The 27981-nt window shown below is 39.6% G+C and overlaps 2 protein-coding genes across 8 annotated transcripts; one reads left to right on the top strand and one right to left on the bottom strand.

The window, feature by feature from the left end:
* The first annotated feature begins 4088 nt into the window (after positions 1 to 4088).
* On the top strand, positions 4089 to 6053 carry LOC121743147 (dof zinc finger protein DOF3.1-like). The gene is made up of 2 exons (XM_042136364.1): positions 4089 to 4388; positions 4885 to 6053. Exons 1-2 carry the CDS (start codon positions 4356 to 4358, stop codon positions 5728 to 5730), a joined length of 879 nt encoding a protein of 292 aa, XP_041992298.1. The 5' UTR covers positions 4089 to 4355; the 3' UTR covers positions 5731 to 6053.
* Positions 6054 to 8289: 2236 nt separating this feature from the next.
* LOC121742894 (interactor of constitutive active ROPs 3-like) lies at positions 8290 to 12156 on the bottom strand. 7 transcript variants are annotated; one of them, XM_042136014.1, is made up of 4 exons: positions 12030 to 12156; positions 10864 to 10952; positions 10225 to 10468; positions 8290 to 9950 (listed from the first exon to the last, which is right to left on the bottom strand). In XM_042136014.1, exons 2-4 carry the CDS (start codon positions 10881 to 10883, stop codon positions 8433 to 8435), a joined length of 1782 nt encoding a protein of 593 aa, XP_041991948.1. In that variant the 5' UTR covers positions 10884 to 10952; positions 12030 to 12156; the 3' UTR covers positions 8290 to 8432. The 7 variants fall into 7 exon arrangements, with proteins under 7 accessions (XP_041991948.1, XP_041991943.1, XP_041991950.1 ...); XM_042136009.1 differs by having other exon boundaries at positions 11957 to 12151; XM_042136016.1 differs by lacking the exon at positions 12030 to 12156 and adding an exon at positions 11574 to 11830.
* Positions 12157 to 27981: the final 15825 nt, after the last annotated feature.

The following is a 27981-nucleotide window of genomic DNA, read 5'->3' as shown; positions in this document are numbered from 1 at the left end:
CACGAAAACCTGACACGAAACACACAAAATTAATGAATTTGAGGATCAAGTCTTATTAGATTTGTGTCCTTATCAAATCAACGTGTTAAGAACCCCATAATTTCGGGTTAGGTTGGGTTCGAGTATAATTTAATTACTCCCCTTCAAAAGTAATTAATAGTACTCCATATGTAATTCTATAAGAAGTTGTTAATGTAATTGTATAGAGACTGTTAAATCTATCAATTATCAAAACACTTATGAGGAAGCTCATGCATATATGTATTTTACTAGAAGTATATAGTAGGAGTATAAAAGTAGTCACAACTTGGGCATGAAATTTAAAATATAATCCTAACAAGGTCACTCTACAAGAAGATAACTATTCGTTTGGTAGAAATTTGTTTTCAAAAAAGTGGGGTATATATGGTCCATTGTGTAACAATCCAATTAAAATTCTAGTATATCATACAGAAGCTTCAAGATTTTATAGAGTTTCCAAAGCATATTCTTTTCTTCGGTGATATAGCATGCCATATAGTATTATCAAAGGCACAGTTTCCCAACTCAGCTTTCACTTTGCCTCTCCACTATTTTTTATTTTATTTGGCCGAAAAAATCAAAATTTTGACCGGTCAACTGATTTGACTGATACTGATTGCATCTGGTCCCACGTTATCTTACATGTGGTACATGTGAGCCCACTACAAATTATTTTTTCACCAAAAGTAGGGTTTCTTGATTAATTAATCTCACCAATCTAATTCCAAACCTATCATCTTTACATATTTTCAATTCCTCTGTTTCTTTCTTCTCCTCCTAAATGTAGACATCTTCTTTTTCTTCGATGATAATAGCTTTCTTGACCAATAATGAATGTAAATACTAATTTAGTAGTACTACAAATATCATATATGAATGTGTCGGGTTAGTTCGAACTTCAAACCACTTGGAAAAGTAAAGTTCATATAAATTAGAAAAAAGAAATCTACATTCACTTAGTGTAATAAGCAATTATTCAATAGAGCAATTATTTGGCCCTTTGAAAATATGGAGAGGGAAGCAAACTACAATCCGTTTTCATGGGATCCCAAGAGAGAATGCAGTGACAGGTGATGACAATATTAGAATATCTGTTGGTTGGCATTGATTTTCCCACATTCCAAGAATCTTGGTCCCTTCAGATTTATTTTGTACATTGGGAAACACAAACATATTAAAAATATAAATATGTTATTATTGATATATACTCCATATATGTGTGTTTTTGCTGACTGGCTATGTGGTAGCTAGATCACTTGCTTCTCTTCTTTTTATTTGGTTTGGCTGATTATGTATTATAAGTGGAATGCATGTGTTGCTTATTTGTTATCTTAATGGATAAGGAAAACTAACCAATCATTCGTTACTTGAACATTACTACTCATATGTGTTATATGATGTGATGTCATATATAAGTGTTAACTTCATTAAAATTGAGTGATCTTGTTAAGTTGGTCGTAAGAATAGCATATATTAGTTCTAACTTCAAAGAAAAAAGGTAAATTCAAAAGATACTTCTCATTTACTTTTTTTAAAAAAAATTGAATTTCAAGGGAAGAAGATAAATAGAAAAAGGGAAAGAAAAATAACTACCATATTTAATTTACCTTTTGTGTGAAAAGAGGTAAATATAAGTCTTCAAAATTGAAGAATACCTTCTCACATATTGGTGGATAATGAGTTTGTATGAGGAAAAAGGTAAACATGGTAGTTATTTCTCTTTTACCTTTCTATTTATTTCTCACCTTGAAGTGCAACTTAGTAAATGAATCGTCGTATGCTCTTATTGATGGTAAGAATTGCATATAACAACTCATCATTCACTCACATGTGAGCTCATGGAAATATTATGAATGGACATAAAAATCGAGACAATAAATGTGATTTAAATCTAAAGTTAAATCTTAACGATCAATGTCCTGAATGATTCTTCATTTACCCTCGTGTGAGAGTGAGTGGGTTCATCGTCGAATTAAGAATCAAACACAAACTCAACAGAAAAAGAGTTTGTATGGTCTTCTATTAATGTAGCATAAATTTTTTGAAATGGATTTGATCCATATGGATGTTGTTACTTAGCTTCAAATTCCCTTTTCCTCTCATTCACTAAGACAAACTTTTCATTTGAAATGGAGAAGGTAAATAAAAGGGGAAATATATAGTAAAAGGGGGCATCCCACAAATGGTGAAAAAAGGCCTTCTATGTTTTTGTGAAGTAAAATTAAGATTGGTGATGGATCGAATAGCATGTTGATTTCTGTGTGGAGATTCAACTTATATCTACTTTTTAGGTGCATGTGACAAGATTTGACAAATCAAATATCAATATTGATGAATCCGCGAATTATTGATGTTAATAAATGCTGGTAGAGAATGAAGATTATGACACGGTGAATTTACGTGGTTCGATTTACTGAGGTAAATCTACGTCCACGGGAAGAAGGGAGGGCAAGATTGTATTGCTTGATCTGGGATTACAGCTTACAACACAGACTTGCTATATGATTTTATCTCTAGAGAGCTTAACCCTTTTCTATCAGATCTAAGTTCTATTTATACATTGAACTAGGATCGTGGTTTGCAGCCCCACTAACAAGATCGTGGGTGAGCAATAACTGCTCAATAACTGCTTCGTACCACTAAATAGATCGTGGGTATAGCGGAGGTCGTGGAGGCCTTTCATGAGTCCACTAACTCCTAGTTCGGTCGAATGCTGAGACCGAACTGCTGGACTTTACCGATCAGCTCTTGCCGATCTGAGAGGAGAGCTTGACTGGTCGACTTTTACCGAGCTGTAGGCTGAGTCCGAACTCTTTGGTCGTGCCGAACTCTTTGGTGCCGAACAGGTACTCTTTCTTGGGCTCTGGGCTGATGGGCCGTCACTGTTATTGGGCTTCCGTCACTGTTATTGGGCTTGCCATTAGGGTTTAGTTCGTACCCCATCAAATATCTATGTACATAGCTGTATAGAATCTTGATCAGCTAGCTTTGCATTACAAAATTCAAAAGTAACAATACTTTCATTAATTAGTATATATACTAGTATAAAGTCCCATGCATATGCTTCGTATTAATTATAACAACTAGGAATTAAACCTATTTATACTCATGTGCTATACATAGATGGTCACATCACATGAAATATTGGTTGTGAATATATTAGGATGCACGTCTATCTGAAAATAGAAAATAAATAAAATAACATAAACTATGTGAGGTGTACAAAAATAGGTACAGATTTGTCCATTCAAAACATAGCTAGGTTGCACGTGTCGGATGTATGGAGCAACCTTTGTTTAGAAACAATTCATATTCTATTGAACATAAGGGAAAATGATTGAAATCACTAATTACGTCTATTAGCATTGTCACAGTTTAGACCTAATATCAATGATGACGACTATAATATAAATACAAATACAATCATATATATAATGATGGGGTGTTCTATGTTTTCTTTTCTCGAAGCATCCATATACCATATACTCCACAACACCTGTTACAAACCTACTGATTTCAGTCACCACCAGACTTACAAAGTATCCTATGTTGTTGTTGGTTGTTTTTTTTTTCAAATTTGTCGGGCAGATTTTTTTTTTGTTTTAGGTCTCAGATGGAATATTATTGTTAAATTACATTTTAAGAGTAAAATGTTTATTAGTATAATTTCAATTTCCAATATATGGTAGAGAGAAACAGGGCAGATTAGAATTGAATAGAGAGAATGAAATTCGAGGTGATTAATAAAAGTACAAGACAAGTACGTAGGTATAGTAGGAGCAATATAATAGAGTAGTAGCGGTTGTCTGATTCTGAAATTGAAAGCCCGAAGAGCATCGGGCCGGGCCGAAGGAGGGGTTGGGGCCCACCACGTAGTTTGCCTTCCCACGCCGCTGGGGGACCCACAATTCGGAATTGAAATGCCGCTCTCTCTCGCTTTCCCTCTCAACCCAGTGTAGACTGCTTTTTATCGTTTCTCTCTTGCGTGCCAACACCCACATATTACTAACACACATCCCCACCACAATCTCGTAATCATTACTCTCTCTCTCTCTCTCTCTCTCTCTCTCTCTCCCCTAAACTATTAACGACAGCCCACTTTGTCCTCGCTCTCTCAATCAGAATATATGTATAAATATATATATGTGTGTGTTGGTTGCTGCAGCTTGTGGTACTAGGCTGAGTTTTTCTTTCTCTTTTTTTTCCCCCTAAGATCTGAGCACAACCTTCTTCTATTTATACACATTCCCTCTCATCTTTCTCTTCATCAATTTCTTCCGATTTTTGCTAGCCTTTGGTTTGAACAAGTAGAAACACAGGTGTTGCATGGTGGGATGGATTCTTCAAGCACACAACTCCATCTCCAGGTGCGATTAATTTTCTTTCAAATATGAATCTGCTTTCTGATTTGTGAATGTGTATGTGTTGATCAGTCAATCAAATATGTATCTGATATCTCTTCAAGGCAAATAAATGAACTCCCATACTTGACGAAAAAAAGCAACCTCCTTGATTTCAAACTTAAAGATGCAATTTTTCCCATACTGAAAAGCTGAAATTTTTATACGAAACGGCTTTAAAATTTTTCAATTTTCTGATTGTATGATTCTAATGTCAGTAGAATTCTTATAATAAGATTATCTCCTTTTAATTCCCTGAAATTTCCTTCCAATTTGAAAACCCCAAATTGGAGCCCTAATTTTTGATCTAGAATGCAATACATAAATGTTGGTGGATGTATTTTCTTGATTGAGATGCAGTAGCTGTTGCTTGTTAATGAAAGTATATACTAGCTCTACATAGATATGAATGTTGGAAATTGGGTGAGATTATTATTGACAATTAGATGGAAAATGTAATCAGGAAATGGGTTTAGAAAGCATGGTGGCGTGCAAGCAGCAAGATGGAAACAAGAAGGCAAGGCCAGCTGATATGCAGGCTCTAAAATGCCCTCGATGCGACTCCGCCAACACCAAATTCTGCTATTACAACAACTACAGCCTCTCCCAGCCTAGATACTTCTGCAAATCCTGCCGACGATACTGGACCAAAGGCGGCACCCTCCGCAACGTCCCCGTCGGCGGAGGCTGCCGCAAGAACAAGAGATCCTCCTCCACTTCCTCCTCCTCATCCTCCTCCAAGCGAAGCCAAGACCACCCCCTCCCCTCCCCAATCCCATCCATGCCTCCTCTCTCCTACGATTCCAACGATCTCAATCTCGCCATCGCCACCCTCCAGAAGCAGAATTCCGCCCATTTAGGGTTAGAGGATCACGATTTCTCCATCTGGGCCCACTCCCAAGCCCTCGGGAGCTTCTCCGGCGGCGTCTCCTCCTCTTCGGGGCTGTTTGATGCCATCAGAAGTAGTGGGTTTCTTGAGAATCCGAGCGGTGGGAATGGGATTCAGAATTTGTACTATGATGATCAGAATGGGATGATGAGCAGTGGGGCCCACGACATGGGAATGCCGACGGCGTCGCCGTATGGGGAGTACGCGGTCTCCACGACGGCCTCCACGGCCATGACGACGGTGAAGCAAGAGATGCGCGGAGGAAGGGACGGGGACGGGAGGATATTGTGGGGTTTCCCGTGGCAGAATACGGGTGCCGGGGATGGCAATGGGTCGGATCTCGATTCCGCAACCAGACTTAACTGGAACGGGATCGGGCCGTCCAATTGGCAAGGGCTTCTCAATAGCTCTCTTACATAACAGGGCGAAGAGAAGCCCCTTAAATAATTACAATTATCCTTGTCGTATCAAGAATAATTGTAATTGTTTAGATTGGGAATTTGAGTGGGTTATAGTGTTTGCTAGAGAGGGGTTGGGGAAAGAAGAAAAAAGATAGAGTTTAATTACTTCTCAAGTGTTTAACTTAAGGGGAAAGTTTAATTAATTTTAATGATGTGGATTTTGTGATCTTTATTGTACTAAGAGGGATTTGATTCACTTGAGTCGTCTTCTTTTTTTTTTCTTGACTGTCTACATTTATTTGTTTGACGACAAACTAATGGAATTTCATTTCTTGTTCTTTATTTATTGTCGTTATTTAATCTCCAAAATACAATAGAAACGGTTGAAGTAACGCAGGCTGATTTGTTTGCCTCTTTTGAGGAAATGGAATTTGACAATGTGAAACAAGATCTTGAAATTGGCAGTGTTTGATTGGAAGATAATGGTAAACAATGTTGCTTTCAAGAGATAATGTAATGATGGTTTATTGTTCAGAGGTAGATCTTAGTGGATTATTAAATGGGAAATGGAATGTTGATTAGGGATTAATTAAATGATAATTGTGGTTCACTAGTCCCAATGACATAGAAATTCAGCAAATTAAGGCTAGAGTCTTGCGCGATTCGGACAAACCAAATCCAACAGCAGATTTGGGCGTGAAACAAAAGTCTATGGAATAATGTTAGTCAGTAATGACTTAGGGAAAAACATATCTCGATAATATCTGGATAGATGTATGGGTAATAAGTTATGAACAACTTTTCATTAATGTAAATGCCTATATTCTTATAGGACAGACGGACGGAAAATGCACATAATTTTATGGGACGGATGGAGTATTAATTTCTCGATTCTAATGCAATAATTTAAATATTATTACAAAGATTTAAATAATCTATTTTTAGATAACACTATAAAGATTTAAATAATTTATTTTGATATAATATAGAAAATTTTAATATTTTTTATTCTTAAAAAATCACAATAGAAGTACAGAAACATTCAAAAATCACAAATTTGGTGCTCTGACACATTCCTCAAATCAAGTTAAATGGACAAATGCATCCCTCAAAGGCTGATCAAGGGTTATTTATTAAAAATCGGGATTGAATTTGAAATTTATAAATTTCTTTACTGAAAATGTAATTTTATAAATGTTGATACTAAAATGAAACCCCATTTTCGAGGTAGTAATTTTGTAATTCACTCTTTAATTTTATTTAACAGTTTCGTTAACTATTTCATAATATAATTTTATTTAACAGTTCCGTTAACTATTTCATAATATAATTTTATTTAACAGTTCCGTTAACTATTTCATAATAGTTCCGTTAACAGTTCCGTCAACCATTAATTATTCAAATAATATTTTGCTGGAAATTATATACAAATTCCTAATATCATTATCAATATGAATTTTTTTTAGCGTAATCTTTTTTTCCTATGACAAATCAATGTGGAGATTAACCAAGAAAAGAATCTGAAATAAAATTAAAAGAATGAAAAAAAAATAAACCAAATTCATTAGGATTTAATTCTATAAAGTGTTGACATTTGACATCGATGAACAATTGCATTTAAACTTCATTTGTTTTGGGTTGTTTTGTTTTTGGAGAAAAATACGAAAATGGGTTAGCTAGTAAAGAGCACTAATACATCGTGTAGGTTATTCAATAACAAATTTAAATCGTGGAGATTGTATGACAATTTATTGCATATGCATATTTAAAATTCTGACGATTTAATATCATAACCTGCTATTATTTGACATTAAATTATCTTTTACGTGATATATAGAATATTCCATAATTATTTTAACAAAATGTTATGGCTATGTCAGAATGCGAAGCTAGTCATACATTTTTATTAACAATTTTTTTTTAGAAATTGATTTTAAAAAATACTGCAAATTAAAGAACTATACATTAAGAAGGGTCGTTGAAAAAATATTATATGGAAAAAAAATTTATTAACGAAAAGCTTTAAAATGCATACCAATAATTTATTGTTAAAATACATGGATTTGGATTAATAAAAAAAATAGTATAATGCCGGTTGCTATGAAACAGATTCAAATACAATGCTTCCCCAATTCATAATACTAATGGGCCTAATATTATTTTCGAGAGCCCAGTAAGAATTGCTTGATTTTTTTGTTGGGTATTTTTATACGTTATGTAACAGTTTTATTTGGTTTCTGGGGTCATGGTATTCTACTATTCTCAATTTTGGAGTTCTTCTAATAAACTTCAAATTTGCAATCTCAAAACATCTTTAACTAATAAACTTAGAAATTTTCAGGCAAATGGACTAAGTGTAAGTAAAGATACTATCACACAAAATTAGGCCTAAATTTTCATTAGTTTTTTTCTCTTTCTTTGCCTCTCAGAATACTCTATGCAACATCAAGGGATAAAAACATTGTTGTGACACATATGACCAAATAACCAGTATCATAATTGGAATTAGAAGATTGAATATTTTGGATGGTCTCACTCACAAAAGAAATATAGGTGTTATAAAAAGTGAGAGGGCAACTACTATGCTAATTGCACTGAAATAAACATCATTGAATTAATGTTAATTCATATCTTCAACCAAATACCCCTAAAAAGGAGAGTTCTAATAAAGAAAACACAGAGGTCATCACCTCACAACAATATTCATCAACTCTACCCATCTTATTTCTGAGGCTTCTTCCATAGCACACCAAACTTCCTCAGCACATTCACATTCTTCTTCTTGAACAGCTCATCATCAAGATCATCCGCGTAGGACGAAGTGATATTCCTCATCCGAGGGCTGTAGTTGTTGTCCATTGAACCCGTCCTCTCCACTGCGTGCCCGTTGTTCCCAACCGATAGCATGGACGCAGCCACCTCCGCTGCCTTCCTCCACTGATCTGACTGCACCTTCAGTTTCCGCAGCTCTGCCTCCATCTCCGCATTGGCTGCCTGCGCTGCCTCCAGCTGCTCAGCCACGCGAGCTGCCTTCCTGTTGCTCCTGTCTACCTCCTCCGTCATGGACCCCACCTTCATCAGCGCCTCCCGCTCTGCTACTCTCGCTGCCTCTAGCTCCGACATGGCCTCGCTCCTCGTGCTATTGTAAGCCTCCATTTCTTTCCTCAATGCTCTGTTTTCCTCTGATATGTTATGGTATTGTGCTTTAATAGTCTCGTTTTCTGCTCTCAGCTCGTGCTCTCTGCGGCCAGATATCGCGTTCTCAAGTCGCATTATGAGGGCGTCGTTCTCCTCAAAGATGCTCTGCAGCTCAGTCTCCTTATCCATGAGACTTGACCTCAGCTCCTCGATTTCATAGCTGCATTTTCGAAGCTCTGCCTCCAACTGAGCCTCTCTCTGCCCTGATGTGGACTTGATCTGTTCCACAATCTCACGAGCGTGCTTTACTTGCTCTGCGGTCCGAGCTTGATCCTCGTTCCGCCTCATCTCAGCAACAGCTAGAGTAGATCTCAACTGCTCCACTTCAAGCTTCGCAGAGGCGAATTCTGCTTCAATTGATGATACCTTTGCCTTCTTGTCTTCAACTTCACCATTGAGTTTCCCAACAAGCTCTTCTAGAAGCTCTACACGAGCCTTCGACTGTTCCAGCTCACTGGCTGCAGCCTCGTAGACTCCCGTGGCTTTACAACCATCCGACCTGAGCGTCTCCACCATCTTCTTGGCTGCTTCCAGCTGCATAAGTGTCTCACCAACAAGTTCTTGCGCTTCAGCTTCAGATTTCTTGGACTCATTTAGCTGCTTCCTCATTTCTTCCACAACAACGAGTGTCTCGGTTTGTGCAGATTCTAAGTGGTGAGCTTCAGACTCAGCTACCATCTCCAGCTGAGCTTTGAGCCTTTTGATCTCATCTAATGCAGAGGCCAAAGCAGCCGATTCTTGCAACTGCTGCTTCTGTAGAGCTTCCAGCTCAGCTTGCAGCGAGCTGTCTTGTTGTTCACACGTCTCAGAGATCTCTACTGTGAGAGCATTCCTAGTGGCTGAAATTTCTAGAAATTTCTTCTCGGATTCTTCAAGCTTCGAGGAGAGGACTGAGAGCTCTTGGTTGGATTCCTCTGCATCTCTCTGGGCTTCCTTCCTAGCTTTTTCTGATGAGCATAACTGATCCTTCACATTTTTCAGATCAGATTCTAGCTGAGAAATCTGCACCTCGAGCTCAGAAACTTTGTTCGGACGCTTCTTCTGCAGGTGGCAGCAGAAATTGATTTAGCAAAACATGCCATATGGAGCATATAGCAGTAGTTGTATCAACAAACTATTTCACATTGGCAAATAAAATACATCATGATGAATGGTTGAGGAATATGAGTCATTATGTTTTGGATTAATATGATAAAGAAGTTAAGGACTCATTGCATGGTACAAGAGTAGATTCTTGAATACACCGAGGAATCTGTGTTTTGGTTCACTTTATGCTTCTAGCATAAAACAGAAAGATGCTAGTTATTTTTAGTACCTCAGAGAGTGGACTTGCTGGCAAATTGTGATCAGAAACTCTAAGGTTTGTCTCTTTTGGCGATCGAGTTGCTAGGTTAGAAGAAGAGACTGTAGGCTCTAAAAAACGCGGAGCAGTCTTGAGCTGGCGTGGAGAATGCTTTCTGGATGCCTCGGAGGGAGTTGACCGAGGGGAGTTCTGCCCCGACACCTCAGATGAAATAGAGCGAGGGGAAATCCTCGGAGCTGCTCCTGAGGAACTGGTTCTGCAACAGAGTAATGTAAACCATCAAGATGTTCTAACTCATGAGGCTCATTATTTACATATAAATTGTGTAAAACTAGAGACATGAAACCTCACCATCACAATGTCACTCTAACATGTTTACAAGCAGTTACATACAGATGACTAATCACTATATATAAAGAAGAAATGAACAACCAAAGCTATGCAATTTCTCAAAAGTAATCCTTCAACCTCTAATGGCCTAATCTGGTCCCATCAGAAAAGATTTACTCAATTTAGCATATTCATCGCGTATTTACTCAAAATCATTACAGAAAAGATGATCATTAGTTCAACAACACTTTAATCATCAAGTCAAATAAAAATAATCATTATCATGAATGCTTCAATGTTCTTGTAAGCACCGAAAGTTACCTTGACTTAGGCGTCTGCATATTCAAACTAAACTTGAAAATGGAAAATATTTAGATGCTACTCAAATGCTTCCTGCCCCCGCACAACACCTGCAACAGTGGAGAGACACCAAATCCAAATGCATAAGTGAAAGAAAATTTTGTGGAGATACGATGGAAATGACAATAATGTACAAGTCAATTGTTCATTTAAGGTAGGCATTCCTACCAAATTGCAGAGAAATACCAAGTTAAATGTTTTATTGGGACAGAAGAAGATGATGGGATGGATTAGTAGAATGTCTCATTCCAATGTCTAACCAAAATATGAGATCTATGAACCCTGCACCTCTGCAGCAGTGAGGAATTCAAGAATTCTTGCTGCTTTTGGCATTAGTTATTTATTACAGCATTTATTGAGTTGGTTGAGGCACATTTTGATAAAAAGAAGTGTGCATGTAGGCCAATAGTGACAAATGATTCAACTGAAATGGCTCTTGGCCGGAAAAACAAAACATGGTGAAACAATTAACAAGAAAATGGTGAGTTGAATGTAATCATACAAGAAAGGTAACAATTATAACCTGCAGCTAAAGTAGTTTCACATCATCAATAAACAGATTGCTTTTTTTTCTTGTATTATGTACTACTAATATACAACCAAATTAAAAAAAGAAAGCATCTTGGAAAGGAGAAGAAAAGGTGGAAGCAGCCAAATGAGAAAAGACATACAAGAGGTGTGAATTTACTGAAAAGTGATTTATCATACTCAGCCTTTGAACAAAGCCTGTAAAGTGGCTTTGAGGTCCAAAACTTTTGCAGAGAGAGGAGGGTTCTAAAAAGAGGTTTCAAAATAAACCAACATCACATTTTGCATCCACCCCCATTAACCCAAAAAAGCATATAAGAAACTCTCTCACTCTGAAGTCTGAACCCACAAAATGAAATTCAAAATGCAGTCTGGTTAAAGTTGTTGGAAATGTTTGGGAGCATTTCCTCACATTGTTATCTCCATTAGCCAAGAAAGAAAGAAAGATGACTTTTTTTTGCAACTTAGAAGAATACAAGTAGTTGAGTGAAACGGAGGAAACAAGACTAGAAGCAGCTTTTCTCACCCAGAGTTGTTGAGAAGAAGCTGTAAATTGAGGGTTGCAACGGACTAGTGCATAGTTTAGAAAGAATCAAGACCTTATTAGCTCTTATCCGAGGGCAACTACTGCTTCTTTTTCTAGTCTTTGCAATTGCAATGTGTCTGGTTGGTGAATCTGTATGTGTAGGTTGGAATCTCAAATAGTACGGTACCGCTTCCTCAATTACATGTTAATTGAGTCATTTTTCTATTTGAGAAATTACAATATAATTGAGTTATTCTATTTTTTTAAAAATAATTAACATTTATCTTTTAATAGTACTTTATTATGTTCCTCTCTTTTACTTTATTCTCTCTTAGTACTTTGTTCATCATTCACTTAACACAAGATTTTTAATGTCGAAAAAAATTATACTCCCTCCGTCCCCGAATAAGAGTCGCTAATTTCCATTTTGGGCCGTCCCCCATTAAGAGTCACTCTTCATTTTTACCATAAATGGTAGTAGGCCTCACATTCCACTAACTCACTCCACTCACATTTTATTATAAAATCAATATAAAAATGTGGGTCACACATTCTACTAACTTTTTCAACCAACTTTTCTCTACATTTCTTAAAACTCGTGCTTTGTCAAAGAGCGACTCCTATTAGAGAACGGAGGGAGTATCTATTAACAAAGAATATATAGGAAAATTGTGGTAAAAAGAAATAGAATGGAGACAAGCATGTGAGGATATGAAAATGAAGCGATAGTGGTTGAGCTATAAAAGCTAGCCCTTTTACCTCTAACATAGGATGAGTGTATAATGTTCTACAAGGAAGAGCGTCATTTACTAAGTTTGACCTGTTTCTGAATCGTATATGCTTCCTACATAATCCGCTATTTACTTGCCTCGGTTTTATGTAATTGTGGGTCCCGTGTGCTCCACCAACCATTCCCAACAAATAAATTATGAAATCCATAACATCATAGCATCAGCAGTGGCGCGGAATTCTTGGTGGAATTCCTCGTGGAATTCCCCGTGTAACTCTCAAAAACACATCTCACTGCACTGCCACGTCATAAGGACTTCCCACTGCACAATAGCGGACATCCCCAAGCACTTCCCGAATGACTTCACACAATTAAAAAAACCACAAATTCACAAATTAAACAATTTCCAGAATTAAACAATTTACGGAATTAAAATTTCGACACAAATACGGAAAAAAATTCCATTAAATAAAAAAAAGTACATTTCACAAAAATTTAAAAAAAACATCCCGGATATATAAAAGAAATGTAGAGAGAGAAACTTGTTAAAACAAGTGGTGCGAATGATATGCAATTCAACGAGCCGTATATATAGAAATTAAAAAAAATTAATGCAATAAACGGGAATTTCGCGCGGACGTCCGTGGGAGTCAACGCAATGGCGGACGTCCGCACGCCCGTGCGACGGAATTCCGCGTAACGCCGCGGAACTGCGGTGTCCTCGGTGGAATTCCGTATCCGTGCATACCATGCACAATGACAAACGTCCGCAGTGGAATTCTGGCACGCTGGTCGATATTCCGCCGGGACGGGCGCCATTGCCGATGCTCTCATGACTTAGGCCATCCGCAACGTTGTCTCTTAACCGTCTCATCTCTTAACCATCTCATCCCTTAACTATTCATTCAATTTCATGTTTTATTTTTATTTCCAACAAATTCAATTAATAAAAACACACTTCATTAAATAAAATAAAAATTACAACTTAAAATCCTAAAAAAAAATGCATAATTAAATTCGTGGCATAATAAATAAAAAAAGACATAATATAAAATATAATTTTATAGAAGTTATAAAAACTACTCCGTCGGTGAATCATCCCCTGGAGGCGGTGGAGGCGGAATACCAAGTTGTCCCGCCAGATACATAATGTCGGCATGATGGGCTTGAAATTGGGCAGACGTCATGCGGGAAGTGTCCGCCATCGTGGCGGTGAAGTACATGAACATTAAGGAAGAGGGCGACCCTTGGGAGCCCGTCTGGCTTGATTCGCCTCGACCCCTCCTCCCTCTAGCCGCCTTCGCCGCCTTGGTCCCTTGCGGCCGACAGCGCCCAAGGGAGGACCCCCCTGCATTGTCCGCCCGTGCCCTCAACCTCCTGGGAGGCAACCTCTTGTGCGGCGCTGCCTGAACCGCCCCCACTAGACGAGTATTGGCCACCCGCCGTGTGCTTCATGCGCTTCGAGGTCGAGCCCGTGCTGGACTGGACACCGCCGACCCACCTTGCCTCGTCTTTGACGACCTCCCAAACATCGACATATTTGAATTCTTTGCCGGTGTCGTCGAAATAGACTCGCAAAGCCGATCTCAGAATGTCGGCTCTCGTGGCTCCGCTTTGGTAATGAGCCGCTTCAGTCTTGTAGATGCCGCATAATTTTTTTGACCTCTCTATCAACTCGGTCAAAGTGAGCGCGAAGCATCTTCAATGTGCGGCGGCGGGACCCCTTCGGCTTAATCTCTTTGTAGGCCTCGGTGACCTTTTCCCAGAAGCGCTTCCGGGTTTGTTGATTCCCGACGATGGGATCGTACGAGACGCTGATCCAGGCGTTGTACACAGCCATCGTGTCCTTGCGGCTGTACGGATGCCAGCCTACATCCTCATCCTCCTTGGCCGCCTCCGCCTCTTCCTCCACGGCGTCGAATGCCCTGTAGCTTCCACCGCCTCGTCCTCCTTCTGGAGTGAGTTCATCCGGATAATCCTCCCTAATTTGAAATCCCTGCGAATACCTCAGGGCGGAGGGACGAGCATATGCATCCACATCAAAATGGGATGGTTGGTACCCCGCCGGCGTCGACGAGCCTTGGGTGCCCGGCGTCGACGAACCGGAACCCGAACCACCTAATACATTGTTCATGCCCCCCAGTCGCCAAATGCGTTGATGTCAAACCCGCGGGAGCCGCCCCCGTTTCCATCGTCGGACATTTTGTGATGAAAATTGGAGAGATTAGATGAAAATTGGAGAGGTTAGATGGAGAATATTTGGGAATAATAGATGTGTGTTTGTGTATGTAATGAGGATGAAATAGGAGTATTTATAGTGTAAAAAAATAAAAAATAAAAAGAAAAAACGGTCGAAAACGGTAATATTACCGTTTGAATTTTTTTTTATTCGATTTTTTTAAAAAAATGATTTATTGCGTCAGCGTGACGAAGCCCACTCGCGGGCCGGCGAGTGGGTGTCACGCGTGGCGCCAGCGCGCGCCACGTCGAGCGCGCGCGTGGCGAGCTGGCTCGCCATCCGTCTTGGTGGGACGAGCGTCTCGGCGGGATAGTGACGAGACGGGACGCTGCAACGCATCCCGCCCGGGCCTCGGCTAGAAGGGACGAGATAAGAGACACCCGCGAGATGCGTTACGGGTGCTCTTATCATGTCAATTTATTTTACCTATTATAAGGTGATGCGGTTAAGTTTATTATTATATCAAACTCTGACACGGTATATTTATTAAGAGGTTTTTAATAGAGATGACAAAATCAACATTTCTCCTATAAAATGTTAAAATTAGATACCATGTCTAAAGTCTAAGTTATTAGCACATGCTATTACTCATTCGTTCCAAAAGAATATACATTGTTGGATTAACATAGATTTTAACACATAACTAGTAAGTAAAAGAGAAAGAAAAAGAAAAAGTAATTAAAATAAATGAATAATGGATCACACCTTATTAGAGATAAAAAAATTCTAATTCTAAAATTGCATATTCTTATGTAACAAACTAAAAAGGAAATGATGCATATGTTTGTTGAACATAAGGAATATGAAATATCCAATGAAGTAGGCGGGAATTCATAATTTGTATACTCCCTCTGTTACAAAGTAGTGGAGATAAAAATGTGTAATGTAGTATTAAATAAAAAGATAATAAACTATAAGAGAGGAAAAAGTAGAGAGCATAAAATAAGAGAGAAGATAATGTGAAAAGAAATGTGTTGATTTTTACTACTAAAAAGAAAAATGACCTCACTACTATAGAACGTACCAAAATAAAAAAATAAATCTAACAGCATGAAAAGAGGAAGTATATTGCAAGTAAAAACAAAAATCCAGTTCATTTAGGGCATCAATAACCCCGTTCCCCATTTCCGGCCCCAAGTCCCCTCCACGTCATCATTCCTCTACAGTTGCGGCCAAGGTCCCAACTGTTGTAACCCTACATGTCGCAACTCGGGCCGCAACTAATAAATGACACTATTCACAACTCCAACCTATTTTATACGTAAAATAAAAAACACCGGAAATTTATAACACGAAAAATTTCATTTATAACACGAGAATTTCATTTTTAATATAAAAACAATAAATTATAACCTAAAAAATATAAAAAAATTAGAATGTTAAAAAAAATTATAAAAAATAAAAATTGGAGAGTAGGCAGCACGTCGCCCCTCTCCTTCTTCCTCTCCCCGTCCCTCTTATTCCTCTTCCAAAATGTAAAAATTCAGAACAATAATTGCAAATCTGCATCACGTCGCCGCCCCTCTTCTTCATCTTCCTCCCTCTTCCTCCCTCTTCTTCTCTTCCAATTTTTGGCAAAATTTGCAGCCCTTCCGTCACGGCCCTGAAGCTGCAACGCCGTCCCAGGCCGGGACGCGGGACGCTCACCAGGCCGGGAACGCAACCCCGGGACCGGCCTGGGCCGTGACTCGCTTCCGTGTAACGCATGGGACGGGCCGGGACTCGCGATTTGCCCGGCCCTCCGCGTTACCGATGCTCTTAAATTGCAATTCTGTACTACCCTATTTACAGTGCTATAATTGGTGAAAAGTACAATTATGTCTGATACTATCCATATACCACAACATATGTTCAACCTGTGTCAGGTGCCAGGTGAGTTATAATCTAGTAAGTATTTTTCTAATAATAATGAATTAATGTCCATGCGTTACAATATCTTGTGCATAGACTTGTTTCGCAAGAGGAAGGCAATTAATTTAATTGGAAGTTATAATTTAGAATGGATGTAATGAAATAAGAAATGGAAATTAGTAAAAGAATGTGAATAGTGTAGTGCCTACTTTTTTAGTGATCAACGAGTAAGGGTGACATTTAAAAACGTGTGAATAATAGAGTGCTGTTGATACTCTTATGATCTTATCTTCTTATATCTTTCCAATTCAAAAGAATAGTGAATTTACTTGCATAAATTTTAATAAAAATTGATTAGTAGATGTAGTTTGAGTGATTAAGGGTATTATGCAGATAAAAATATACTCCCTCCGTCCCGGACTACTTGCACTTATTTCCTTTCTGGGAGACCCAAGTTATTTGCACTCTTTTCATTTTTAGTAAAAATTATCACCTACAGCCGCAATTGTTAACTTTGCTATACACTCATTCCTTAATCTCCGTGCCGAAAAGGAAATGTGCGAGTAGTCCGGGACGGAGGGAGTATAATTAATCTCTCACGAAAAGGGGTGTTTTGAAAGTCAAATTGAGTGTGAGGTCATATTTTTAAATGGAAATTGATATACTCTTGAGAGATACTACTAAATATAGTAGTGATAAAATTCAAACTTCAAACTATGATCTAGATCATTAAAAAATATCAACAAATTACAAAATAACATCAATAAAAAATGTCAACACAACATCAACCATTGATATTGTGTTGACATTTTTTGTTGCTACTATTTTGTCATCTATTGACATATTCTAACAATTCAAATCATAGTTTTGTGTTTATATAATATTAAGAGTTTGCGTTTGATTTCATCTCATACAATAAATGTGTTATTTTCGGAGAATATATTGTGCAATAAACATTTGTTTAGATGTTGGTAACTTGGCATAATGGTAATTCTACATAACTACATGATACAAAATGTTCATCCTATTTTCATTTATTACAAAGAAAAAGTAGGGTTGGAATTCAATTTTTGGTCATTTTTTTGCCGGATCATACTTTAACCAAATATTTTAAAATCCCAATTATGAAACTGATTTGAACTTGAAAAAAACTGCATTAAATATTCATAAAAACAAAAAAGGTAAAACTATTTTTTATGAAATTACATGAAAATATATGTGTACAAGGGCACAAAAATTGAGACATAATTACTTGCGTTGAAATTTTTTAAAAATAACAATAATTTAGGACGCAAAAGAAACGTTTCTTAATTAAAGATAGAATAATTTAATTTTTTTATTTTTATGAGACTTTCATTAGCATCTTCTAATTGTAGTTTGGACACCTATAATAAGGATGCTTTCTGAAGACTTAATGGTGTATTTAGGAACATAAATTAGCATCTTAATTTCATTCAAAATGTTCATAACAGTTTTTTTTATATACAACCAATTACACTTTTTATAATATCTATATACCGTAACATTCTTATTTAAAAATAAATAGAATTCATCATTATTCAATAAAACATAAACTCAAAATTGTGGATAGAGAAAGTGGAGCGTTATGAGAGAGCCACCACACGTGGAACTCAAGAAAATAATAGAAATAATCATTTTTATTAGGCCATCCACAATAAGAATAGCTCAGCAATAGCCCAGTCATAGCCTAGCCACTGCCACATCATCAGCACTAAAAATCCTCCTGCCACATCATCAAAACAAGCAAATAGCCCAGCAATAGCCCAGTCATAGCCTAGCCACATAATATCTACATAACTATTAACAAATATATACAAAATGAAATAATTAACAATCACACAATATACGAAATTTAATTTACGAGACATATACGGGAAACATTAATAATACTATTAAAATTTTAAAAAGTACAATAATTTTAAAAAAGTACAATAATTAAAAAAAATTACACTAATTTTTAAAAAAGTACAATAATTCACTCCTCGTCGCCGTCGTCGTCTCCTCCGCCGCTGTCGCTACCATCGCCTCCGCCTCCGTCGCCGCCGCCTCTACTCCCGTCGGCTTCCCTCCGTGCCGCCTCCAAATCCTCCTGCATGCTCAGGAGCAATGTTTGAAGCAAACTCTTCTCCACGGGGTCCACCGCCGCCCGCCATTCGGCCACCGTCTTGACCATCTGAGCGCGCGTTTGTTGACACGCGAAGAATTTGAGATCCGTTGTGGATTGGCCAAGGGGGGATGTCGACTGGACCTCCTGTGAACCCCCGGCGACCCCCCTCGCCTCCCGTTGAGCCCGCCTATGCCCAACCGGGCGAGTACGGCGAGCAAACGAACGAGGGGTCGGGACCTCCTGGGCCGTCTCAGGGAGGTCGTGGGAACCACCGCTACTGCCGCTGAAATCACCGGAATAGTTCAACCGTTGCTTCTTCGGCCAGCCAGAGTCGACACCTACTCGGAACTTCTCAGAGTCGTTTAGCACAAGATAGCAGTTCCAGTAGGTGAAGTCCTTGTACACCCCCTTCAGGGGGAAGGCTTTCTCCGCTATCCTCCTGCAGTCGTCCTCCGTTTGCCCACTGCTCATCATGCGGAGGGCGTTGGTGTACAAGCCCGAAAATCGGGAGACCGCAACCCTGATTCGGTCCCACCCCTTCCGGCAATCCTCCCCATTGCGTGGCCTCCCCTCCGGGCAAAACCTCTGGTAGGCTGCTGCTATCTTGCCCTACAAGTTGACGATCCTCTGGTTGTTCGAAACGAGAGGATCGTCGCAAACACTCACCCACGCCTTGGACAGTGCAACGTTCTCCGCGTCCGTCCACCTCCTCCGTACCAAGTTGTCGTCCTCACCCGGCTGCGAGGACTCGCCGACCCTTTTCCCCTTGCCTTTCTTCTTTGGGGCGCCCCGACCCCGCCCTGCGCCCCCCGTTTGAACGGGAGCATCCGGAACACCGGAAAGATCTAACCCCAAGTCATCGAAGGAGAAAGTGTCAAACTGGGCCGGAGGCGCAGCCTCCGTTGGCGTCGATGTGTGCGACGAACCAGTCGAAAAATCAAAACTGGGGCGATAGACGTCCCCTGGCGTCCCCTGTGTCGCCGGTACCCCCGGGCATCATCTGCATCCCGGGTGCCCACCCCGACATCTGGACACTGGGTGCCCACCGCGACATCGCCGGAAACGCCCCCGGCGGACTCCCCCCCGCTGGTATCTCGGGCATCATCTGCTGCCACGGGTACATGTTGTAGTATGGGGGCATCTGACTCCATCCACCTCCCACGGGGATCGGGGGAGTTTGAGATCCGCTATTCCCTGAAGTAGGCTCGTTGTTGAGATTCGTTTACTGTTGTTGATCTTGTACAGAAATTTAGATAGAGAGAGTACTCGTTAATACAAGTGGTGCGAATGAAAATGACAGGCAAGTCGCGTATATATAGTGTTTCGGAAAAAAAAAATTAAAAATTCGCGCTAGGCGGTGCGCTAGGCGATCCGGACGCTGCAATAGCGCCTAGCGGATCGCCTAGCGCACCGCCTAGCGCCGCGGAACCGCCGAGCGCTAGGCGGTTTTTTTTCGCGAAATCCGCTAGGTGGCTGCAATAGATCGCCTAGCGCACCGCCTAGCGCCGGCGCTCGGCTAGGCGGTGCGCTAGGCGCTATTGTGGATGCTCTTAATGAAAACATTTTCATAATTTTATATACATAATTCGAATTGGATATTTGATTTTAGGATTTTACATCTATAACTACTCTCACCGCATATATTCGAGAAAATAGAAAATAAAATTGACATATGAGTAATTTTTTGGATTGTGTGAATATGACAGAAAGGTAAAGCAAATAACACTAAAGACGATGTTGACCGGAGACTGTTTGAATAGGCACAATCCACCATGCCCATGTGACCCGCTGCAAATTGTGGGCCCACATCGTTTCTTTTTTATTACTCCTGATTAACTCGTAATTAATTCATTATCCTCAAGTTAAGAGCATTTATAATTATTTTATTTTTATATTCATCAAACCAAACGGTAGTTAAAACAATTATTATTGTTCCTGTCAATGCATATTAACATCTCATATAAATAAATTTTGAGTGCCATTAACTTCATATCTACTAGGTTTGAATGTGTGATTGGGCCCGATTATGAAAGCCCAATAAGATATTTATCAAAATAGGCCCAGTTGTTGATAAAAAAAATTAAGTAGATGAAAGAGAGTAAAAATGAAATCTCGATCAATCATGGCCCAAATTCAAACTAGATCAATCGACGGTCGAATGATTTCTTCACATAATTAACATTTTCAGATCTATGATGCATATAACTCATACACACAAAAATATAATTTTTTACTAAAAGTTCATCATGAATTTCTAAAATTTTAAAGTATGAACATATTTACACATACTTTTCTATTTTTTTATTGGAGATAATAATCATACTCGTCAGATTTGATTAAATTTAAATCTATCCTATAAGATTTGAAAATATATATATATATTAAATTTGAATTTAAAATTTTCTCCATTGATTCATTTGTGTACAAATTAATGTCATTTAGTGATGCTCAAACAACGTTATTCCACACAAATAAGAATGTAAAAAAAAAAGGAATAACGTAAAAGAAAATACTAGTACTTAGTTTAATAAGTGATGCTAATTTGAGTATTATCAAACGATGTTGTTTAACACACGAGATAATTATGAATAATTTAAATTTTATAATCTGTTTTGTTCTTTAATAGGAGTAATTTTATTGAGAATCAAAATGTCACCAATTTTTATGATTATATGGCTATCCATTGTTTTCGAATTATATAAATAGTTTTTGAATTTTGCATGCCGTACGAATGTGATCCGAGAAAAAAAATTACATGGGAAGTCTTTGGACTGTGATGTATATATAATTGAGAATTTGAGATACTTTATTATATAATTTGAGATACTTTTAACATTTTAGGACTAAAATACCCCTTAATCTATGAAGAAAGGCATATTAGTACATTTCACATTTTAAATTTGAGTACTACTACTTTTAGTACAACATCAAATAAATCACATATTTTGTGTATATAATAAATTTTGAATTTTTTATAGTACTATTACTTCTGATAAGATAAAAGTAAAATTTCGTATGCAAAAGTACGTTTTTATAATTAAAAACTAAATCAGTACTGTTTCAAATATGATTGCATCAAAATCTATAGGTATCTATGTAATTCAGTCTTTCAAATATAGTAATTAATTGATTCAACTGGATAATTCCTAAATCGGCAAATCACCGATTCATCGGTGGACGTAGGCATGCACAAGGGTCGGAACCCGCCGGTTCCGGGCCCGAACCGGCGGGTCAAGGGTCGGAAAATTCGCGAACCTGAACCGGCCCGCCTAGCTCCCGGCGGTTCCGGTTCAGGTTCAAAAAACCGGCGGGTTACGCGCCGGTTCAAAACCGGCGGTTTTCGGCTCGAACCGCCGGTTCCGGGCCGGTTCGGCGGTTCGACGATTTTTGTTTTTTTTTTTTTTTTTTTTTTTGCATTTTTTAACTTTTCAATTTTAATCAAATTACATTACACTTTTCAAGTTTGCTTTTGTATGCAATGTGAGAAAATAAAATTGAAAAAAATACGGCTAAAGTTGCAATTTTATTGAAATTGCATGTTTACAAATTACACGTTACAAGTTACAACAATTACAAATTGAAAACATATGGCGGTCTTGAAGTCTTAAACAAAATTTAAATACAAATGAGACTACTAGTGAAGAACTAATTACAAATGACAAGAAACGACGTTGAAGTTCTTAAACGTATAAGTGTATTATATTTATACTCTTAACCGGCGAAGAAGATCTTTCTACATAACTAAATTAAGGACACCTTTAGCAATTCAACTTTAAATGTTGAGTTTCGTCTAACAATCAACAATTATAGTAGAATTGTCAAAAGTTTCCCTCATTTAGCCGTATAGAGAAATATACTTCATCGACTAGAGTATATACAAATACAATTATGTAATTGTATTTGCATATTTTTAAAGTAGGAATTAATGGGAAAAAAAGAAATAAAAGAAAAAGGACTTGAGCTCAACGTAAATTAAAAATTTAAGTTGAGGTGCCTACGTATCCCAATTGCTCATTTGCATTAGGGAATCAAAGTCCACGTAGTTCTCTTACCTTACTTACCTATTTGGCTTGGCCGGCGGCGGTTGACGGTTGGCCTAATCTTCATCCCCGGTGAATTCATCTTGTGATCCCTCTTGACGATCATTCCAATCATTTTCTTGTTCTCGGACGTCAGCTTTGGCCCAATCATCAAGTAACATCACGGCTTCCATATTTTTCGCCGAGAGCTTACTTCTTGATTCATCCAAAACGCGCGAGCCAACACTAAAAGCGGACTCGACGGCGACGGTGGAAGCCGGAACAGAAAAAATCTCCTTGGCCATTGAAGCAAGGATGGGAAAATCTTTCTCGTGGGTTCCCCACCAATCGAGGACGTCGATTTGGGCGGGAGGAGTAGGACCTTCATCACCAAAGGAAAAGAGTGATTCAAAATATAAATCTAATTCACTGACCATACCTGAGGACCTTCCACCGGTGCTGTAGTTGTATAGGTCGGCTAGTTGGGATTGCGCGTCGGGGTCATCATAATCGGCTTGAAATGCAAAGCCATAGTTATGTTGTGGAGGAGGGGGTCTTCTGACTTGGTGAGTGGTGTTATACTTGGTTTCATATTCGGTGTAGAGAGAGCGCAAGTTATACTCGAGGTTTTGTTGCACAACTGACCGGTCCGGGAGGTTTATTTGAAAGGTTTCTGAGAGGTCGACTCCAAATTCGTCACTGGTATCGGATTGGATTGCTTGAAGGGGACCAAGATCAATTGAACTCAAATTGTTATAATAAAAATCTAAAATTCTAGAGGTACCTGCTAATTTCCATTTTGGATCCAATACCTTTGCAATCAAAAACACGTTAGGAATCTCACTGAAATACTTGAGCCATTTTTCAATCATATAATACAAAACGCACATTAACTCGGGAGAAGAGGAAGCATTTTTCATTGCAGTTTTAAAACCAAGGGATATGTACATGCAATGCTCCAAAACACGAACAGCAGTGCAATAATAAACACCCGACAATTCAACAGTAGCATTTTTGAAATATTTGAACAATTTAAATAAAGCCAAACAGTTATCCCAACAACTATGCGAAAGATATAAATCACGGTAGGGGTTAGTTCTATAAAAATCACATAAAGCATCTTTATGTGTCAAGGTAGAATTCAGACAATCATATGTCGAATTCCATCTATGAGACACATCCATAGTAAAATTCGTGTACCTGACATTCTTTTGATGGCAATATTTCTTCCATGCTTTGCCAATAGCTGGCTTTTGATGGATTAATCTAACTGCATTTCTAATAGGAGAGACATGCTTTTGCCATAATTCAAGCGCATCCTGTACACATAAATTTAAAATATGGCAAATGCATCTTTGATGAAAATACTTACCTCCAATTACCGGTGTACAAGCCGCAATCAAATCGGCAATACTTGCGGTGTTGGCAGTTGCATTATCAAAACCAATAGAAAATATCTTGTTGCATAGCTGAAACTCATTCAACACTTGTATAATCAAAGAAGCAATTTCGGGTGCAGTGTGTGGACTTTCAAATTCTCTAAAACCAATTAAACGCTTGTTCAAAGTCCAACTGTTGTCCACAAAGTGAACCGTAATACCCATGTATGAATGACGGTTAAAACAATCCGTCCAAACATCTGAGCAAATGTTCACCCTGTGGCCCATGTTAACTAAATAACGTGATAATTCTACCTTTTTCTCCAAGCACTGCCGAACGGTAGATCGTTGCACGGTCATTCGACCTATTCTTTTGATTGCTACATTCAACCCACTTTGCATAGTAACCTCAAAACTTTTGTCATCAAAAACATTAAAGGGCATATGCTTCATAGCCGCCCATCTAGTCATTGTATCATCAAAATTCTTTTTATCATATTTAAATAGAGGCGCACCTGACGAACCCGAGCCGGCGGGTTGGAAGTTTAGTTGGCTTTGGGTAGAGGCAGTGCCGCATTCTACCGGATGCTTTGCCACTAAATGGCGACGGAGGGTGCCATATCCACCACCGGCGGACCATTTGTACACTTTATCGCAATAGTTGCAGTAAACATGAAAGTCCGAAGTCTCTTCTTGAGAGTTCGGATCGTGAGGACTTGGAATCACCACCGCCACCTTCTTGTAGTGTTTGATAAAAATGTCCGATTTCAAAGCTTTTGCCGTGTTAGTGGGTGCAGGGGGAGGCATCTCCTCATTTCCGCCGGTGCTAGAAGGAATACGAGAATGCGATCTATCCTCGTTGTTGTCCGAGTCCGACGATATAGTAACGTCGAACTCCTCATCTCCCCTACCCCCGCCTTGTTGCATTTCAGCAAGTAGCATGGCGGTCCTATGATCTTCTTCCATCTACAAATATTATGTACGTAGAAGTTAAAAGTATGAACGCAAAAAAAATTAATGAAATTTTGTGCATGTGAATTGGAAAACAAATTTTTCATTACTTACTTGCATGCGTTCGGCTGCCAATCGGGAAACCTCGTCCATAACATCTCGACGACTAGGTCGTCGAGATTTTGAGGGACGCGTAGTGCTTTGATCTTGGGCTATTCCCTTGCCCCGATCACCACGTCCCGATCCACCACGAGAAGAAGACATATTGAATATATTGATAAATGAAAAGTAATATGGACTTGGAATAAAATATGTATGAAGTATAAAAGAAGTGGTAAATTATGAGCACAACAAATATAGTAGTGAGTAGAAATTGTAGAATTAAACTTGCGCAATTAGAGAGAATGAGGAGAGAATAGAGAAATGGAGATTGAGAATGAAATTCCGAAAACTCAAGGAATGGGGCAAGGAATAATGAAGGAGAAGTGGGGTATTTATAGGAGTAAAATTGGAAGAAATAAAAAAAAAAAAAAACAAATTTCAAAATTTCAAATTTTCGGCCGAACCGCCGGTTTACCGCCTGAACCGGCGGTTCAACCTCAAAACCGGCGGTTTTTCCACAAAACCGGCGGGTTGGTCCACGGTTTTCCGACACAAACCGCCGGTTTCTGACCTCACCTAGCACCCTACGCCTGAAAAGCTTCCGGAACCGGCGGAAACCGGTCGGAACCGCCGGTTCAAACCGGCGGTTTTCGTCCAAAACCGGCGGTTTTCGCCTAAAACCGGCGAACCGCCGGTTCATACCAATCCCTACTTTGAACCCCTACGAACCCCTACGAACCCTAGCCGGTCGACCCTTTGAACCGGCGGTTCGAACCGCCGAACCGCCGGTTTTGAACCGCCGGTTCAGGTTCAATATATTGCCAAACCTGAACCGGCCCTTCCGACCCTTCGACCCTTCTGCCGGTTCAACCCGCCGGTTCCGGGCCCGGTTCCGGTTCATGAACCGGCGGGCACAATCCGGACGAACCGGAACCGGGCCCGGAACCGGTCCGGATTGTGCATGCCTAGGTGGACGTTGGACCACTATTTGAATCAGTATTATTGTTTCTCGTCGACAGGGAACCACCGACCAAATTGGCATGTTTAGTCTGCTTTTGTAATTTTATATTCTTAAACGGGGAATGATTTTTTATTAGTCTGATTTTGCAATTTTATTATGTACTACTCCATATATTATGTTTTGATTAGTATACTCTTGTATTATAAATAGAAACAAAGTAATTAATGACAACAATTTATCTCGAAGATTATGGAAATCACGATTAATAACAACAATTTATCTCGAAGATTATGGAAATCACGATTAATAGTCATATTTGGTGTGGGTATGAGTTTTAAGAAAATGTAAAGAATAAGAGCATCACCAATGGTAATAGGTCAGCCATAGACCAGCCATAGACTAGCCACAAACTCCTCCTACCATATCATCAGCACTAAAAACTCCTCATGCCATATCAACTGGACAAACAATAGGCTAGCCACAATAAACAAAATTATAAAAAATAAATAGTTAACAATCACACAAAATACGGAATTAAATTTACGACACAGATACGGAAAAATTCAATAATAATAGTAAAATTTAAAAAGTACATTAATTAAAAAAAAATACATTAATTTAAAAAAACACCATCTTCCACACACGAGCCCTTGCCTCCGCCTCACTCCTCGTGGCTGTCGCCGTCGCCGCCGCCACTATCCGGGACCCCCAAATCTGCGGCATCTGAGCCCGCGTCTGAGCCCCCCAACTGTGCCGAGACGACATCCAAATCTCTTCTCCACCGGTCAGTTTCTGCCCTCCATTCAGCTAAGATCTTGTGCATCTGAGCCCGCGTTTATTGACGCGCGAAGAAGGCGAGCTCGGTTGGTGACTTGCCAACAGGGGGGATGCCGACTGGACCTCCTGGGACCCCCTAGGCGACCCCCTCGCTACCCATTGCGCCCGCCTTTGACCAACCGGGCGAGTGCGGCGAGTAAACGATGGAGGGGACGGGAACTCTTGAACATCCTCGGGGAGGTCGTGGGAACTGCCGCTGCTGCCGCTGTAATCACCGGCATAGTTCAGTCGCTGCTTCTTCGGCCAGCCAGCATCGACACCTGCCCGAAACTTCTCGGAGTCCATCAGCACCTCATAGCAGTTCGAGTAGGTGAACTCCTTATAAAGCTCGGGCACGGGGAAGGCTTTCTCCGCTATCCTCCTGCAGTCCTCGTCAGTTTGGCCACTGGTCTGCATGCGGAGGGCGTTGGTGTACAAGCCCGAAAATCGGGAGACCGCAGCCATGATTCGGTCCCACCCCTTCCGGCACTCCTCCCCACTGTGTCGCCTCCCCTCCGGGCAAAATGCCTTGTAGGCTGCTGATATTTTAGCCCACAAGTTGACGATCCTCTAATTGTTCGAATGGAAGGGATCATAGCAAACACTCACCCAAGCCTTGGACAGCGTGACGTTCTCCGCATCCGTCCACTTCCTCTGTGCCGGGCTGTCGTCATCAGCCGGCTGCGACGACTCGCCGACTACCCTTTTGCCCTTCCTCTTGCCCTTCTTCTTCTTTGGTGCCCCCCGACCTCGCCCTACTCTCCCCGTTTGAACGGGAGTGTCCGCATCCTCGAGATCTATCCCCAATTCCTCTAAGGAGAAAGTCTCACACCCAGTGAACTGCGTCTC

The sequence above is a fragment of the Salvia splendens genome, chromosome 8 (genome assembly GCF_004379255.2).
Source record: "Salvia splendens isolate huo1 chromosome 8, SspV2, whole genome shotgun sequence".
NCBI classification, from domain to species: domain Eukaryota; kingdom Viridiplantae; phylum Streptophyta; class Magnoliopsida; order Lamiales; family Lamiaceae; genus Salvia; species Salvia splendens.
The sequence above is the reverse complement of the archived record's forward strand: the minus strand, read 5'-3'. Positions and strand labels throughout refer to the sequence as shown.

Excerpts from the sequence above, each read along its gene's own strand:
- LOC121743147 (XM_042136364.1), top strand. The coding sequence starts at position 4,356 with ATGGATTCTTCAAGCACACAACTCCATCTCCAG. Across the intron at positions 4,389-4,884 it reads GCACACAACTCCATCTCCAG|GAAATGGGTTTAGAAAGCAT; the intron begins GTGCGATTAATT and ends AAATGTAATCAG.
- LOC121742894 (XM_042136014.1), bottom strand. The coding sequence starts at position 10,883 with ATGCAGACGCCTAAGTCAAG. Across the intron at positions 10,469-10,863 it reads ATGCAGACGCCTAAGTCAAG|AACCAGTTCCTCAGGAGCAG; the intron begins GTAACTTTCGGT and ends ACTCTGTTGCAG. Across the intron at positions 9,951-10,224 it reads CAGCAAGTCCACTCTCTGAG|AAGAAGCGTCCGAACAAAGT; the intron begins GTACTAAAAATA and ends TGCCACCTGCAG.